Genomic DNA, 17,866 nt, shown 5'->3' with positions numbered 1-17,866 from the left:
TGATGGCTGTATCACACCAATGTTGGGGTCTACTATGTATGATGTACAGGCTAGGTGGAAGCACAGAGATATCCATCAGATTGAACTATCACCACAATGGAGGTTTGCTTTAAAAACTGAACAGCTATAACAGTATGAGGAGTATAAAACTACCCAGAAACAACTTGTGAAGTAACAGTTTCATGAATGCAGCCTAGTTCAATGCTAGTTTTATAAAAGGAGGCGGGCTCCTTTCGATCCCAGGATGGTACAGAATTCCAGTGCTTCTTTGCTGAGAAGGTCTTTGAACACTGTCACCCCTGACAGCTCCTCCCTGCAGAATGTGAGCAATCCCTCACTGCTGCCCGCACACCTCCTACTCATAGGAGCGAGAGCCATGTAAGGAAGTGAAGTCATAATCACCGGCTCCTAACAGAGAACGACCCACACTGAGCTCTGCTGCATTGTGCTTGCTGGGCTCTGAATATCATCGCTACCAAAGAATCTGAGAAAGGGGATTCAGAGTTCAGGGAACCAGTTTGACCACAAACACAAGGAATGAGGTGGGAATGTTCTAGACACTGCTGACCCCTGCTGGAGAGAAGAGGTCATGGCTCAGGCAGCAGAAAGACTGTATTATTATTATTATTATTTATTTCTTAGCAGACGCCCTTATCCAGGGCGACTTACAATTGTAACAAGATATCACATTATACATTATTTCACATTATACAGAAATCACATTATTTTTACATACAATTACCCATTTATACAGTTGGGTTTTAACTGGAGCAATCTAGGTAAAGTACCTTGCTCAAGGGTACAGCAGCAGTGTCCCCCACTGGGGATTGAACCCACAACCCTCCGGTCAAGAGTCCAGAGCCCTAACCACTACTCCACACTGCTGCCCATAAAACACCAGGCTGTGAAGGAGGTAATGGGTTTGTTTGAAAAACAACCTCATCAATAAATAAATCAACAGAACGAGGTTGTGCAGACACCCAGTTAGACACCATTCCCTGATGTTTATTGCTGTATTAAAACACGCTCGGTGCCTAATGCAGATTGTCTAACGAGCAGGAGTGCACTTCATCAGCATGGAGATGTGTCTGACCTTTCCCGTTCTCAAGCGTGGAGCTGTGCTCTACCAGAATGATTGGCTTTCCTATCCCAGCTCATGTCCTTTTTTGAATTGCTGGCGGATTGGACATTTCCCTGGAATGGCACTGGTGACATGAAGAATTAGCTTTGAGGTTTAAAATGTGAAAAGCTACCGCATAGCTGAACCTCTAATGGCACAGCACTTGGCAAGGCTGAGTTGCTGTTGGGTTTGATGTGCGATTGCTCTTTGAGGAAGATCTTGTCGTCATTTATCCCTTTCAGGAATCTTCAGCAGCTTCCCTGAAACTGGGAGGCAGAAGTTTTTTAACCAAACAAGGAGAAGTGTTTGCAAACATGCCCCTCCCTTCTCAAATCCTGAGCGTCGGTTTTAAAGCCTGCATCACTGAGTGAAACCACAAAGCCTACAGTGGGCATATCCCAATGAGAAAGGAACATCCCCAATACGAAGAGAAATTCTTTACAGTTAAACGAGAATTATTAAAACTATCTGACACCCGATACAAAAGACTTGTGAGATGGCTGAATATGTACATGATAACCTCCTGTGTGTCTACACTGTCATTCACATAGCAAAGCATGTATGCATTGTTTACTATGCTTCACACTGCTTTCATCAGGTCTGATTAGATTGGCAATGCTTTGCAAATCAGAAACAAAGCATTACACTTGGAACAAATACCCTGTTGTGCCGGAGCAAGCGACTGACTGCCCCACACTGCGACTCATTACCAAGCTAGACACTTTGAATATGTCAGGACGGTGAAGCGAGCCCCATCAATCCAGCTCTACAAATGAGGGGTCTTAAGAAAAAACCATAAATCCAGCTCCCAGTTAAAGGACACGATTCTCTACACAGCATCTCCATTAAGCATCCTCTATAACAACAGCAATCTATTCTGCAGTTCTCTATTAACAGAGTGCAATGGGGCTGGCAATCTCCAGTCTATACAGCGACACCATAGATCTTCATGCAGCGTGTGATCTGCTCCTGTCCTTTACCAAATGGTTCTCAATGCCAGCTAGTAACGACTGCAACAGGATCCATTCCTACACTGGGACCAGAGCGGTAACCTTCTCTTATGATGAGGTCACAATGGTATTGGAGCAGCGCTGGTTTGTACCGGTACTCTTTTGGGAACATTCAAGAATGTTGCACCTGGAAGCAGACAGCAGCAAGACCGCAGTGCTTACAAAAGTTACCACGAAATGTTCCTGTGAGGACAGATGAGGAAGTCAGCACCTCCGGTCACAAAAACGCTTATTCACTGCCAAACATGAACTACTTTAGATGTGCAATGACTGCAGTACAGGATACTGACCTTGAGGTTAGGGTTACGGTGTAGGGAGAGGATTATTCATTGTTTTATTAACAATAATATGATAGCCAATGAAAGTGCAGTGTCCCGACAGGAGAATTTCGTGTTATCTTTGTAAGGACAGCACCAAGGCCCGTGCAGCATTGAGGCAGGTCCTGTCCAGCTCATTAGAATTCACAAACACATCCTAGCTGTAGTTTTGTTCACATGGGGGGCGACTGCACAAGTGAAAAACATTCTTAACCCTGACAAGAGGCCCTCGATTAAAGAACAGGCACACGGCAAAGAAAAGGAAACCTGGCGATGTGGTAAAAGTGGGCAAGTTTAGTACGTATCTCATAATACCAAAGAAACTGAAAAAAAAGTTATTTGACAAAATAAGTCTCTCAATGTCTTCAGAACACTGTTTTATTTGCAGTATTCCAAGATAACTTTGAAGGTGGCACGAATTCCCTGTGCGTTTTGCAGGAGCCCCTACACCCCCCCCCCCCCCCCCCTCCCTGTGACCCCGCCTCTTGCCTCAGTGTGGCGTGCAGGCAGCGCCCCCGCTGGGCTTTATTAAACAGGGAAGTGCTGAACTGCAGCCACTCCTTGTAACAGCAGAGCAGCTGGAGATACAAGCAGCAGCAGCAGCAGCCAGAGAGTCCCGAGGCTCCCATCTCGACAGCCATCGTTATCAGCGACAGGTAAGGCAGGAGAGCATTGTTAACATGCACTGGGGAGCGCATTGCAAGAGCAGCTCTGGGAGCAGCACAGACCGTGCTGTGCAATATGAAACCTAGCTGCTGAAGAGGAGCACTGCTCTACACTTAAAGACGGTTCGGCATGCCTTTTTATTTTTTCATTTTGCATTCTGTAAGTCACTGTATATTAATACAGGCTCGTTAACACAATGGCTACATTGATGGTAAGGTTACATTTGAAATCCAAACTTTTTTTTGCACTGCAAAAAGGTGCCCAGTAGTTTGCATGTTTATCTTGGTACCAGATCTAAAAGGTTTATTTGAAGTGGAAATCTTATATCTGATGTCTTATTTTTTTTGCATGAAAAAGCACAAGTATGGATGTGATCCTGTTTAATAATGTATACAGTATGTACCACTGAGGCGATGACACTTCGTAGGGGATATGACGGATGTTGGCAGAAGTGTAGTATTTGTCACACAGATTTATTGACCCAGCGATGACTATCTAATTAATAACTGTGAAGTTCCACAGCTGGTTCCAATACAATGGATGTCTTACAGCTGTTTTAATACGGTACATATTATTCTTTGGCAGAATTTCCATAATGAATTATTTTTTATTGGGTTTACTGACTAAGTTTTGACTACTTGGAGCGGAAAAATGGTTTTGCTGATCAATCGTTTGCTAACTATTGAACTTATGAGACCCTTAGAAATCAGGCGATAAATCTGCTACGGAACGAAGGGCTTGATTTGATAAGCCTGGAAATTACAGATGATATAATCCATTTCACAAGCTTAGTAAAAGGGAAAAGCGTTATGAAATGCATTATACGAACAGCTGCCAAAAACCCTCCTCCCATAAAATAGTTTTCTTGTGTTTTCATTTGGTCTCCAAGGAGTGATAATAAAATGCTGGATTTCTGTTAGGCTCTTGAAATTAGGCAGGAACAAAACGTCTTAATTGTCTAAAGAGCTTTTTCTCTCAGGTCCACACTGACAGCGAACAGTACAGCCTGTTCTTGAAACGAATGGATTTATGTTTCAAAGCTAATCTCAATACAGTGTTCTGAGCCACAGCCAACAGATTTGAGTCTGCGCTACCCTATTAAAAACGCTACTTAAATAATGAGCATTAATCATGCTTTGAAGATCTATTTTGTGGAATCATGTGGAAGAGTGATGTGTGAAGTAAGGAAGTGCAAACAGCCTTGCGTAACTTTCAGGCTCAAACAAGGAGACAAGCAGAGAGGCTTCAGCAGTGTTTTCAAAACTCACAAAAAGAGGGATGAAGTTAAAATGAAGACCGGGCCAATATTACTGACAGATGCAGGTGGAAAAAAAAAATGAAAGCACTTAGAAATGTGGAGAAAGTGCAGAGCTCGTTTAGACAAGCACTAAAACACAAACGATCTGCATGTCGTGCCCAATGCTTCCATGTCAGTGTATTTACAAGCAGCTACTCTCCACCAAATAAGGCATCCAAGTTCAGAACAACTCTCCCTGGAAAGAGATCCCGTTAGAGTCTGATTTTCAGCACTGAGGGGGACGCAGGATAGGGAAGGGTTTAAACAAACAAGGCATTGGAACAAAACGGATCACAGGAAAAACTCCCGGATGAAACGATTCCGAAGGCAGAATTGCTCCGCACTGCCTGGCAGCAGCGTTCTATTTCTCTGTGGAAGGGTGGCACCTGTACTGTGGCAGGGGGGGGGGGGTGGGGGGGTGGGGGGGACTGGACTGCGTTCTTTGATGAAACACAGTAAAACTGGGCTCGATTTCTTGCGAGATTCCAGTCTCTCCTGTTTGCCAAACCCCAGTAACACCCGTCCGGCAGTCACTTGTTCCATTGGGTTGGAGTAGATGTTTGGCTCCTGATCCTGCCATTAAAGCACACTGTGACGGGTTTACATTTTCAATCCTGTATTAGTGTTCCTGCATAACGAGTTGTGGAAATACTTCCAGAAACACTGGAAATGTAATCCCACAAGCAAGGGAAACTCCACGGGAACCGTCTCTAAAGCGGAGGGAACACGAAGCCTCTTTATCAGGAACAGGAGCTTGAAACCTGGCTCCAGGAGACCTCGTTTGCGGTTGCTGTTTTAAACCCTGTCTCCTCTGGTGTGCCTTTGAGTGTCCTGAAAGCACGTTCCAAGCCACACCGTGACTTTGTGTTCCCTCGGCTCAAGGGAAATGAGCCTCCCGCTTGTTAATTAGCTGGAGTCGTTTGTCTCCTCTCTCTCTCGGCAGGATGCCTTTTGGCGGAGGGAACAAGTGTGGCGCCTGCCAGAAGACGGTGTACTTCGCAGAGGAGATGCAGTGCGATGGAAAGAGCTTCCACAAGTCCTGCTTTCTGTGCTGTAAGTCCAGGCTGGATCCGACAGCACTGCTGCCCACTGGAGGCTTCGGGGGCATTTTACATCAAGTGTCTCCAACTACTGTGTATTTACATAGGAGATACTTCAGAAATACATGTGTACTTACACATCATTACAATGTTATCATGCACAGTTACAATGTAACGTAACGAGACAAATCCCTGTGGAATTATGTTTGCAGGATATAACCCTACCCCTCACTCTAAAACGAACCCTTTTGTGGACTTGCACAGAGCGTGCAAAAAGATGTACATGTCAAGTATATTGTAACTATGCACACTAACATTCTGATTATGTGTAGATACACCAGCATATGCAGCTGCTACGTAAATACACAGCAAGTTACCCATTTTACCACAATACCGTTTCAAAAGTACCAGATAACAAAACAATGATTACATGTTTGTAGGCCATTCTGTGCAGCGTTAGGATAGCGGTGCCATCATTAAAAAAGCGTGATTAGTCGAATCTCGAAATACAAATGGAAGTGTTGGTGTTTTTCAAGTGTATTTTAAATATTAGTATTTTTCATGTGGGAAACGGTCCAGACATAAGAAAGAGCACAATAACACATTTCCGTTTCAAACAAGGACTGTTCAAGCAGCCCAGGTCTCAGCATGGGGGTTTCCATGGTTACAACGAATGCCTTCATGCTTGGGTAATGACTGTGTAAACCTTTGCATTCCTGGAAAGCAGAAACAGTACCAAGCTGTCCTTGAATTATTTGTATTGCACTGTCCTTCTCTTAGCTTTTCAGACATCTCTAGCACAGCCATACTCCATTTAAAATGCCATGGACTATTGACCTGGGCATGCAGACTGGAGGTAAACCAGGAAAACACTCCAGCTGTGCAGAAACACGGTTTAGACAACCAGGCCTGTTTCCTCGTTTCCTGACATTCTCCAGCAAGTATAACAGACTAGGAGAGCTCCCAGCCCTTTGTTTAGACTCGGGTATGCAGCTCCACACTCTCGGTTGTTTACACAAAGCCCCAACCTCTCCTCTCTGGAATTTAAAATGTCTACAGAGCAGCCATTTCATCTTTTACGAATGTAAACAAAGAGGAAAACAAAAAGATGAGCCTTATAGGGCAAACCCGACCACTGCCCATTAGTAAAGGAATGCTGTAAATAGATTGGCACATAGAGCTCAGATTTCAGAGAAACTATTGTAGGTATTTAGCAGAATAAAAAACACACACACACACAGGGTAAAAATACCATCAGGAGTTTTTCATTAGTGTTACAAATGAAGGTGTCCTTATTTGGTAAAAGCTCGCTCAGGCTTTCTTCCCTTTAAGGCAAGCCTGGAATGTTTAAAAGGTGAATGTTAATGTAGGGCTTGGATTCCTGGACCGGATTCTTCAGAGCAAACCCTCCTCAGACAGAGACAGACAAGCACAACACATGTTGCAGCTAGTTTGACAGTAGGATGGAACGATATTCAAACAGCTCTGTCATAGTTTAGAAAACGAAGCACAAGTGAAATCATTTGATGCTGCTGTTTACAGGGCTCATTGTAAGGCAGCAGACTCCCATCTTCAGAAGCACTGCAGTAATGGGTGCGGCTCTCTCTGCTGTGTTCCAGCGGTGTGCAAGAAGAACCTGGACAGCACCACTGTGGCGGTTCACGGAGATGAAATCTTCTGCAAGGCCTGCTACGGGAAGAAGCACGGGCCAAAAGGGTACGGCTACGGCCAGGGAGCGGGGACTCTGAGCATGGACAAGGGCGAGGGACTCGTGATCAAGCCTGAAGAGTAAGTGGGAGGTCCACAAAAGAGCCTAAAGCTCACGACCCGGGCGGCTAGTCTACATTACATCCACCACTCCCCTGACTGAACTGAGGAATCCCTTATTCTTGTGTTTCAACAGGCAGGGAGCACACCGTCCCACCGCCAACCCCAACCCCTCCAAATTCGCCCAGAAGATCGAGGGGTCGGAGGTGTGCCCCCGCTGCAGCAAGGCTGTCTACGCTGCAGAGAAGGTGGTGGGTGGCGGGCAGGTAAGCGGTTTCACCTGGTCTGTATTCTTCACTGCGTCTTACCGAGTAGCTCCTTAGCTCTGTCTGCACTACTTTCTGCAGCCCCAGCTCCCCGGGATTAGGCAGTGGTGTTTAACTGGCATGCAATGCTTGACTGCTTTCCTTTTCTCTCTGCACCAGGCTTGGCACAAGAGCTGTTTCCGCTGTGCCAAATGTGGTAAGGGTCTGGAGTCGACCACCTTGGCGGATAAGGATGGAGAAATCTACTGTAAAGGTGGGTGCAGAAAGACACATTCTGGGTTGCATCAACACCACTTACCCAGAGTTATCCCTGGATTACCCCTTAAAATGAGTGCTTAATGAAATCCAGGAGGAATCCACTGTGCTGTAAAATGCTCTACTGTGGCTTATCCACAGTATAAGTTGATCAAAGGCAGCCTCCCAGTTTCTTACAATTTGATCTCAGCATTATGTATAATTCAGTAATTCCATTTCAATTTGATAAGCAAACTATATCGTTTCTCCACAGCATGTTACGCCAAAAACTTTGGCCCTAAAGGCTTCGGTTTCGGGCAGGGAGCCGGAGCGCTAGCCCATGCCCAGTAAGAGGTGCCCAGATCCACGGAACACCGGGAAAACCTGGATCCCTCTGCTCCAAACCGCTTCCCGTTCCAGCACCCATTCCCACCAGCGCAGCGTTACATTCCACTAGAGAGACCCTCCATCATCATCATCAGGCAGTATCAATTGAGTCAGCATTATTTAGATTCAAAAGGAATTCATTTCAGATTCCTTTTTTTGTATTCAAACTGGATTTTAAAAAAAAGAATCATTTGAAGTGAAATACGCAAATTATAACTTGAACGAATGTTAAATGAATCCATTTATAATACGCAAACACATTTCAGCTTTTGAATGTAAACCATTTTCAATAAACAAATGCTTATTGGAAAATAACCCATTTTGAATGTAAAATGACTTCACTATGAATGCAAAAAAAAACCAAACAAGAGTTTTAAAAGCACATACCTTTTACCAGAGCGAGGTAAACCAACCTAAAAGATGAAATGTGAACGAGCGGTGAATGCACAGAGCAGCTAGTCCCATTTGAGGGCTGCTTGCAGGGTCTCAGCTTGTGTGTACACTGGAATATACAGGAGATGCTCTCATATTGATCCTCGTTCAGGGCTCTGGTTCTACCTGCTCGCTTGGTACAAAACTCTCTCTGCTAACCCTCTGCTGCTTTCCATTTTAAAAGTGCTCATTCATTTGCATCAGTGTGGAGCCTGGCATGTGTTAACTCTATTTAATGACTGAGACCTCCCAGAAGCATGAGCAGCCTGTACACCGTGTCAGTGATGAGGAGACCCTGGACAATCCCTTCACTGCACTCCAGGAAGCTGTATGAGTGGATGGAGCGTGGGTGAAATGTCTTGCTGGTGAAATTGAAGGTGTGTCCACCAATGTATTCAAATAAACAGTATTGAAAATAACGTCTAATGTATTGGAAGTTCTTTTTTTCTTTCTCTGCCTACAAAGAACAAATGTGGGGAGGTATTTATTCAGTGAATGCAGTACTGTAGTTACTCCACAGAGGAACAATCATGGAGTATTCTGGTTATACAACAACCAAGTGCATTCTGGAACAGTGTGATGTGCCCAGGTGTTCTGTCATTGGAATGGAATGTGGAGTAGATTCCATAAATAAATAAATTACCTATCCTGTTCCAACACAACAGTTTCTAAAATCAAACAAAAGATAAACTTGAATTCACTCCTTCTATATAAACACTATTTTGTTTAGCCCTTCTTTAAATAAAAACACAACACACACTACCTTTAAAAGATCAAACGTTTAACCCTTTTGTGCAAACGTTCATTTACTAGTTAAACGATCACACAGTTTTAGGTTCAGATTGTCGCATGTTTATTCCACCTCATATAAAAAGGCAGTTTAATGCTCAAAGCTGGATTGCCAGCCATACCCTCCCAGTTCTCAGACACCTCTGTCTGGTGTGCTTAACCAGCTAACAGGAAACAGCTGCAGGGCTGACAGGCAGCAGGGAATAGCTGTCCACACAGATAACACAATGGACTTCCCTCCAGGGACAGAGCGCACATCCAGGACACACACTATCTCTCCACACAGATAACACAACGGGCTTCCCTTTCCCCCGCCCATCCCAGCCAACGCAATGAACCTCTTCAGTGGCTGATTAGTGCCACCTAGTGGAAAGGGAGTGAGCATTCAGGTCCCACAAAGCCGGCACGAAAATACCAGTTTACAGTAAACCCCTCCCCTCCACTGCCACGGCCAGTGGTTTTCATCACCCATAGAGAATGAAATCATGTTGCTTCTTAAAGTCGAATGAAACCTGCTGAATAATGTCACGTTAACATATTGAATTACACACCGCTTATATATATATATATATATATATATATATATATATATATATATATATATATATATAAACTTGCAGATGTATATAACTTTGTAAAATGTAAAAATAATGTAACATTTATCAATAGATAAAACGCAATGGCTTATAAACTGCGAGTTGAGTGTGGTTTCTCTCTCTTAATTGGATATTGCATGCACGCTCATTCTACGCGCCCGTGTGTATAGTTGAGTGTGGTTTCTCTCTCTTAATTGGATATTGCATGCACGCTCATTCTACGCGCCCGTGTGTATAGTTGAGTGTGGTTTCTCTTCTCTCTTAATTGGATATTGCATGCACGCTCATTCTACGCGCCCGTGTGTATAGTTGAGTGTGGTTTCTCTTCTCTCTTAATTGGAGATTGCATGCACGCTCATTCTACGCGCTCGTGTGTATAGTTGAGTGTGGTTTCTCTCTCTTAATTGGATATTGCATGCACGCTCATTCTACGCGCCCGTGTGTATAGTTGAGTGTGGTTTCTCTCTATTAATTGGATATTGCATGCACGCTCATTCTACGCGCCCGTGTGTATAGTTGAGTGTGGTTTCTCTCTCTTAATTGGATATTGCATGCACGCTCATTCTACGCGCTCGTGTGTATAGTTTTTTCGAGTTACCGATTATTATAATTCTGCATTGCACAATCCCAATTGCATTTTCGCTTTGTAGTTCCAGCAAACTAAAATGATCTTAAAGTGTCGTTTTGAGCCAAGTAATATGCAGAACAGAAAATGATAACGTTGACTTTAAATGGTACGCATCAATCCTGTCACACACACACACATTATATATCTCATAACATGTATTAAAATCGTATTGCTTGCAATGTTATATGGTAAATGACATCTATAACATGTGCAATCCCGTAGAGTTAGAGAATGTTACACTCACCCGCGCTCTTTCTCGTGTCACCGCGTGGTTCACTTTCTATTTACTTTATCAGAGCCAATCGGACAAACACAGGAAATCAGCGAGCTGTACCTGTCTGATTGATGGACACGAGCCTCACAGGTGTGCGCTTTTAGTAACTCGTTAGCAAAACAATTCAATTCCTTTAGCGACAGTTCACGTAATTCACACTCACTTTACATGCTCAATAAAATCGATTCATTTGCGGTTAGAGAGGCGAGTTGAAAAACCGGACTGTCTTAGTGTCCCGGAATTATAGGGCCAGTTGGCCACCCTACCTCCAAGAAATACCTGCGCTCACTAAATACTGAAAAATACATATGCGCAACCCGTATCCTGCTGCACTGTGCAGAGAGAGACACATTCATAAAGTTTATTAAAGCTTCGTGAATACTGGAATCATTGTAACTCTGAAAATAAACTTCGTGGTTTTTAGTAGACCGCCGAATAGAATGCTGGCTGCTTCTGCGGCGTGTTTAGACAGAGCTGGTCAGAGAACTACAAATCCCACAATCCTCGATGGTGTCCCGCGGGGAGGAAGGGGAATGTGTATCACGTGTTTCAAGAGGAAGATAATTCCGCTTCAGTTTGGACGGGAGACAGATTTGTGCATTATTAGATTGGTGAGTGAGCTGGACATCACACGAGGGGAAATGCAATTTAATGACGGATTGAGATGTATACTGTTTGAATTTCCGCGCTGGTCGCTGCCTGCTGTTTGTACAGAATAATCTAGATCAATCGAAATTGATTTGATATGCTGTAGAACTCGTGTGCATTTCATTTGAGTGTCTGTTATTGTCGTAGTGAGAAAGTGGCCCGTTGCTATGTGCAACTATAAAGTGAATTGGATTTGATTCCGAGTGGGTTTTGAAAATACGAGTACATTTAAAACGTTTTTATGTTTTTGCAATTACGTCTGTGGCAAGCGGCCTTATTGGAACGCGCGCAAACACACACACAGATTATCAAATTAATTCAAATTAGTTGTGACCAGGGCACATTTTAGGAACATATAAAATGTTTTTTTATTTTGAATACGTTTAAAAATATTTGCATTAAAAAATAAACGAGAGATAAGAGAGAACGGAGACGCTGCAGACTGTAAACAGACACAAATCAAACTGTAGTCTGTACCTAGAATGACTTGTTTCTGAATACGACGATTCTTCTAAGGAACATGTGTGTTATATATGAGCTGGATGAGTTTGAAATGAGGCATCGAGCTTTACAAACCACTAATAACAAAACAAAACGTCTTTCAACAGGTATTGCGGACAGACGTGCGAACTGCTGGAGAAAGCCGCAGCATTGAACTCTGGGAGCCTTAAGAGCAAGTACCCGTATGTTTGTTGTGTTCATGAATATCCGTTACTTTTTTATTCTTCTGGCCAGGGGACCTAGCTGTGGTGAAGATAAACTGATTCCTCGTGCTGCATGATCATCTAATCAGATATGGAATCTGCCCTCATTAAAGAAGAGGCCTCTACACTGCCAGCGGTCTCCTGTGACGAGGGGCCCCCTGGCCTGGAACGTGTCCACATCAAAGAAGAGGCTCCTGATCTGGAAGCTGTCCCCAGTGACCAGGAAGCCTTGGACATTAAAGACGAGGGCCCGGACGTGGTGCTTGTCATTGTTAAAGAGGAGCCTCCTGAATTGGAACCTGTGAGCACTCCATGTGACCCTGACGCAGTGGAGGAGACCACTCAGTGGAGACGGACCATCTCTCCCACGAAGAAAAGTCTAAAGCATCGAAATAGAAAAAGGGAGAGAATGCTTCCAGGTTCTGTGTCTGAAACCGATTCCAAGACCGCAAGCAACTGCCATGAATGCAGCGAGTGTGGAAAGAGTTTCAGCCAGTTACAAGCCTGTAGAAATCACCAGCGCACTCACACAGGAGAGAAGCCCTATCGATGCACTGTGTGTGAGAAGAGTTTCAGCCAGCTAGGAACCCTGAAAACACACCAGCGAATTCACACAGGAGAGAAGCCCTATCACTGTACTACTTGTGGGAAGAGTTTCAGTGACTTGGGAAACTTTAAGCAGCATCAGCAAACCCACACAGGAGTGAAAACGTGTCGCTGCACAGAGTGTGGGAAGACCTTTGGGAATTTAAATATTCTGAAAACACACCAGCGAATTCACACTGGAGAGAAGCCCTTTCACTGTGCTGAATGCGACAAGAGTTTCAGACACTTGTACAGCTTTAAAATTCACCAGCAGATTCACACAGGAGAGAAACCATTTCACTGCACTGACTGTGGGAAGAACTTCAACCAGTTAGTCCACCTGCAGTCACACCAGCGAATCCACACAGGAGTGAAGCCGCTGCTCTGCACACAGTGTGGGAAGAGTTTTAGGCATTTGAACAGCTTAAAAATCCACCAGCAGAATCACACCGGAGAGAAACCGCACCAGTGTGATGAATGCGGGAGGAGTTTCAGTCAGTCAGGAAACCTTAAAAAACACCAGCGCCTTCATACGGGAGAGAGACCGTATCAATGCCCTGAATGCAAGAAGCGCTTCAGTGAAGTCTGGGCTCTGAAAAGACACCTGCGAATTCATAAGAAAGACATTGTGGAAAACACAGACGCGTGTCCTGCACTTGTATAAATAATGGGACTGACTGGTGATTTCATATCGTTACCCAGGTAGATAACTTTCCACTTCAGATGGATCCAAATTTATTATCTTGTAAATCAGAATGATATGAATTGCCTATGATCATTCTCTTAAATAAAAATAGAAATATTATAAACAGAAACAAGAAGTGAATGGCTTGTTCTATACCTGTTGTGTTCTTTGCGATGTTAATGAGATTTGGTGTCTCTCCACTCTTTCATCACACCCTGTTAATGTAATGCAGGTTACACCACATACTCCTGATTGCTGGGTCATCTTGTTGCATTTTGTTGTGATCTGTCCTGTTGTATTCGTGAGTAGAGTATGTCTTGTCTTGGTTTCTGTAACACATTACAGCAGTTTGAGTGTGACCAGGCTGTGATGTGCAGAGTCTGTACAGATAGGGACACACAGCGCTCTTTTCTGTTACCTGATCAAACGTTATTTCATATTGTTTGCCTTTACTGGCAGCGTCCTTTTTATTCTTTCGTAAGAAGTGTATCACATTTACTTAGCTTAGTTGTTTTGTTTTTTTACAAAGAATATCCAGTGAAAAAGCTATTTCTGCTGCTGGTCAGCCTTGACCGCACGCCACTACACCTCTGATACATTCTGCGCCTCCGTTTAATATACTCTGTGTTTAAATGAAGGTGGGGAGATCTTTACAGACCACCTTCTTTAGGAGCCGAGGCACGGGTGAGGCCAAGCCCAAACCCCAAAGAAACCCACTTTCCTGGCTCTGCGTGGGGCCGTTCAGAAGCAAGGAGCGCGATGGAACACGTCGGTCTGCCACAAACAGAAGGCACCGTTGATTCAGATTGATCCAATTTGGAGTACAACACGTAAAAGAATGCAGGACCTCTGCCTGATGGTATACTTTTAATATTAGATAAAGTGTTCTCTTAGCTTAAAGGCTCCGTTTCTTATCCTGCTGGCCAGAGCTACCTCTGTGTGCACACCACCGAGGTTACAACTCGCATCCCTTTTAAAAGACACGGCACTAGATTTCTGAAAGTATTTCGAGAAAAAAAAAAAGCAGCAAAGTACACAGAAGCAACAGCTCAGCAAATCTGTTGTTATCTATTAGAAATTGTCTGGACATTGCCCTGCAGTTTTGTTTGTTCAGAAAGGTTGAGTAATTTTCTTTTGGTTTCGGTATGAATGTCAACTATATAAAGAGAGCAGCTGAAAGCTCAGGTTTAGTCAAGACTAAGAGAAGACGAGAGAGCAGCACAGCCGCTGGGACACGATACAAGAGCAGGTGAGAAATAGATTTATACTGTGTGTGTGTGTGTGTGTGTAAATTATATATATATATATATATATATATATATATATATATATTAGTGTGTGTGTAGAACGTATTAGAAAATATTTGTGCAAAACAGCAAATAGAGACTGTTTAGGCTGTGGCATATTACCGAAGAGACCTAGGGCCGTTTGAGAAAAAAATATATAAATTTCGACTTAGTCATAAACTAAGAGCTGGGTCTGGGGAAAGCCCAGAACAGACGAAGCTTAAAATGACTGCCGACAGCACTGCTGTCTGAAGCCTGTCTTCATGTTTAAATAAAGACAGTCTAAAAACTGTTTTTTACGAGTGTCTTGCCCCACCACAATGGATCATTTTTATACTGCATAGACAGCGTCTCTTCCAACAAACACTTAGTTTGGATCAATGCAACGGATTTATTTATATTATTATAATAACATCACCCAGTGTGTGACTATAGTGTATCATAAAGGTTTCATTCCTATATGAAGAACGTATTGCTCCGAAGGTATTTCAAATATTTTATATAGTGTGGGCACATATATCTTAGCAAAAACAGACTGCATCCCACATGAAAATGCCCTCATCTGCACCTGTATACATTACTAATGTTGACAAGCATCCTGACTTCCACCTGTTCTGGTGTCACAGCCTTATATACTCACCCCTGTGAATTTTAGCATAGGCACAGTCCCACTACGGTGTGAGCGTTAGCTTAGGCTAGAATTCACTGGGAGAAAGTTACCGGGATGAGCATATAGGCTGTGACACCGGCTTTTCCCCAGACAAATATCCACCACAAGTGTACCATATTATATCTTTCTAAACAGCTGAGAATCTGAAGATTATTAAGAGAATAACCTTTTCACTCTATAATGAAATATACCCTATGATTACCTAGTTTGAATGTAAAAAATACCTTTTAAAATGTACTTGAAATTAGATTTTTCTTTAGAAATGTCTCCAAGTGTAATTTAGTGAACTGGCGGAGTTGTGGATACCACTAATACTTTACAGTTTTAGGTGGGAGATCACTAAATTACACTCATGGAGACATTTCTAAAGAAATCAACTTGAGTACATTTTAAAACTAGGTAATCATATAGTTAGGGTTATGGGTTAAACAAGTATATGTCATCATAGAGTGAAAACGTTATTCTCTTTAATCTTCAGATTCTAGACAGGTATAATACTGTATACTTTCGGTGGATATTTGTCCTGGTACACAAGCCGAAAGTCACGTTATGTCAGGTAGACCTCAAGCAGGTAGAGTGTTCACTGTAGCGCAAGGGTTAAACAAAAATGTTCACTATAGTATGTACATTACTTTGGCAGTTTGATCAAATTTTCCCGAAGCTTACATCTTACATTAACCAAGGTAAAGCAGAAGAGGTTTTCAGTACTACCTCGGTGAAGCTAGTTTCATCAACTTGCCCCTTGGTTTCCATTATCTTGAGAAACTGTTTTGAAGTACCTGTAGTGTCTGTTATATTAATACAATATTCTGTGTTTTGAAGCTACAATACAGAATGGCTTCCCGAATTGAACAAGCTGTGAATTCAGTTGACAAATTGATGTGTGTTGGCATTGAGATCCGCAACAACAGCAAAGTCACCCTAAACAAGCCTGAGTAAGGAGAGTGCCTCTGTAAGAGATCACTGCATGCTAAACAAGCCTGAGTAAGAAGAGTGCCACTGTAAGAGATCACTGCATGCTAAACAAGCCTGGGTAAGAGATCAGTGCATGCTAAACAAGCCTGAGTAAGAAGAGTGCCACTGTAAGAGATCACTGCATGCTAAACAAGCCTGAGTAAGGAGAGTGCCACTGAAAGAGATCACTGCATGCTAAACAAGCCTGAGTAAGGAGAGTGCCTCTGTAAGAGATCACTGCATGCTAAACAAGCCTGAGTAAGGAGAGTGCCTCTGTAAGAGATCACTGCATGCTAAACAAGCCTGAGTAAGGAGAGTGCCACTGAAAGAGATCACTGCATGCTAAACAAGCCTGAGTAAGGAGAGTGCCACTGTAAGAGATCACTGCATGCTAAACAAGCCTGGGTAAGAGATCAGTGCATGCTAAACAAGCCTGAGTAAGGAGAGTGCCACTGTAAGAGATCACTGCATGCTAAACAAGCCTGAGTAAGGAGAGTGCCACTGTAAGAGATCACTGCATGCTAAACAAGCCTGGGTAAGAGATCAGTGCATGCTAAACAAGCCTGAGTAAGAAGAGTGCCACTGTAAGAGATCACTGCATGCTAAACAAGCCTGAGTAAGGAGAGTGCCACTGAAAGAGATCACTGCATGCTAAACAAGCCTGAGTAAGGAGAGTGCCACTGTAAGAGATCAGTGCATGCTAAACAAGCCTGAGTAAGGAGAGTGCCACTGAAAGAGATCACTGCATGCTAAACAAGCCTGAGTAAGGAGAGTGCCACTGTAAGAGATCACTGCATGCTAAACAAGCCTGGGTAAGAGATCAGTGCATGCTAAACAAGCCTGAGTAAGGAGAGTGCCACTGTAAGAGATCACTGCATGCTAAACAAGCCTGAGTAAGGAGAGTGCCACTGTAAGAGATCACTGCATGCTAAACAAGCCTGAGTAAGGAGAGTGCCACTGTAAGAGATCACTGCATGCTAAACAAGCCTGAGTAAGGAGAGTGCCTCTGTAAGAGATCACTGCATGCTAAACAAGCCTGAGTAAGGAGAGTGCCTCTGTAAGAGATCACTGCATGCTAAACAAGCCTGAGTAAGGAGAGTGCCTCTGTAAGAGATCACTGCATGCTAAACAAGCCTGAGTAAGGAGAGTGCCACTGTAAGAGATCACTGCATGCTAAACAAGCTTGAGTAAGGAGAGTGCCTCTGTAAGAGATCACTGCATGCTAAACAAGCCTGAGTAAGGAGAGTGCCTCTGTAAGAGATCACTGCATGCTAAACAAGCCTGAGTAAGGAGAGTGCCACTGTAAGAGATCACTGCATGCTAAACAAGCCTGGGTAAGAGATCAGTGCATGCTAAACAAGCCTGGGTAAGGAGTGTATGCCAGACAATTGTACTGCCAATTTTCCTTCATACAAATTTTAAGGGACCAGGAAAAGGTTGGGTAGTGGCCAGCTGAATGGCAGTGTTTGTTTGTTTATATTCAGTGGTCTGAGCCACAGATAGAATAGTAC

General features: G+C 43.4%; 3 protein-coding genes across 3 annotated transcripts in view; 2 read left to right on the top strand and 1 right to left on the bottom strand.

Moving 5' to 3' along the window:
• The window catches only part of LOC131702799 (neuron navigator 1-like), a 107,071-nt gene extending 96,199 nt beyond the window's left edge, over positions 1–10,872 (bottom strand). The window contains exon 1 of the mRNA XM_059005106.1: positions 10,794–10,872. The gene's annotated coding sequence lies outside the window, so the exon portion shown is untranslated. The remainder of the gene's footprint in view (positions 1–10,793) is intronic.
• LOC117964501 (cysteine and glycine-rich protein 1-like) lies at positions 2,958–8,955 on the top strand. Its single transcript, XM_034908223.2, has 6 exons — positions 2,958–3,103; positions 5,354–5,463; positions 7,070–7,238; positions 7,354–7,483; positions 7,643–7,736; positions 7,992–8,955. The coding sequence occupies exons 2-6, from the start codon at positions 5,355–5,357 to the stop codon at positions 8,066–8,068; spliced, it is 579 nt and encodes a 192-aa protein (XP_034764114.2). The 5' UTR covers positions 2,958–3,103; position 5,354; the 3' UTR covers positions 8,069–8,955.
• A 321-nt stretch (positions 10,873–11,193) lies between the features above and the next one.
• Positions 11,194–13,693, top strand: LOC117964500 (zinc finger protein OZF-like). Its single transcript, XM_034908222.2, has 2 exons — positions 11,194–11,434; positions 12,080–13,693. The coding sequence occupies exon 2, from the start codon at positions 12,267–12,269 to the stop codon at positions 13,422–13,424; it is 1,158 nt and encodes a 385-aa protein (XP_034764113.1). The 5' UTR covers positions 11,194–11,434; positions 12,080–12,266; the 3' UTR covers positions 13,425–13,693.
• The last annotated feature ends 4,173 nt before the right edge of the window (positions 13,694–17,866 follow it).

The sequence above is a fragment of the Acipenser ruthenus genome, chromosome 30 (genome assembly GCF_902713425.1).
Source record: "Acipenser ruthenus chromosome 30, fAciRut3.2 maternal haplotype, whole genome shotgun sequence".
Taxonomy (NCBI): Eukaryota; Metazoa; Chordata; class Actinopteri; order Acipenseriformes; family Acipenseridae; genus Acipenser; species Acipenser ruthenus.
Note: the sequence above shows the minus strand (reverse complement) of the source record. Positions and strands in the feature narration are given on the sequence as shown.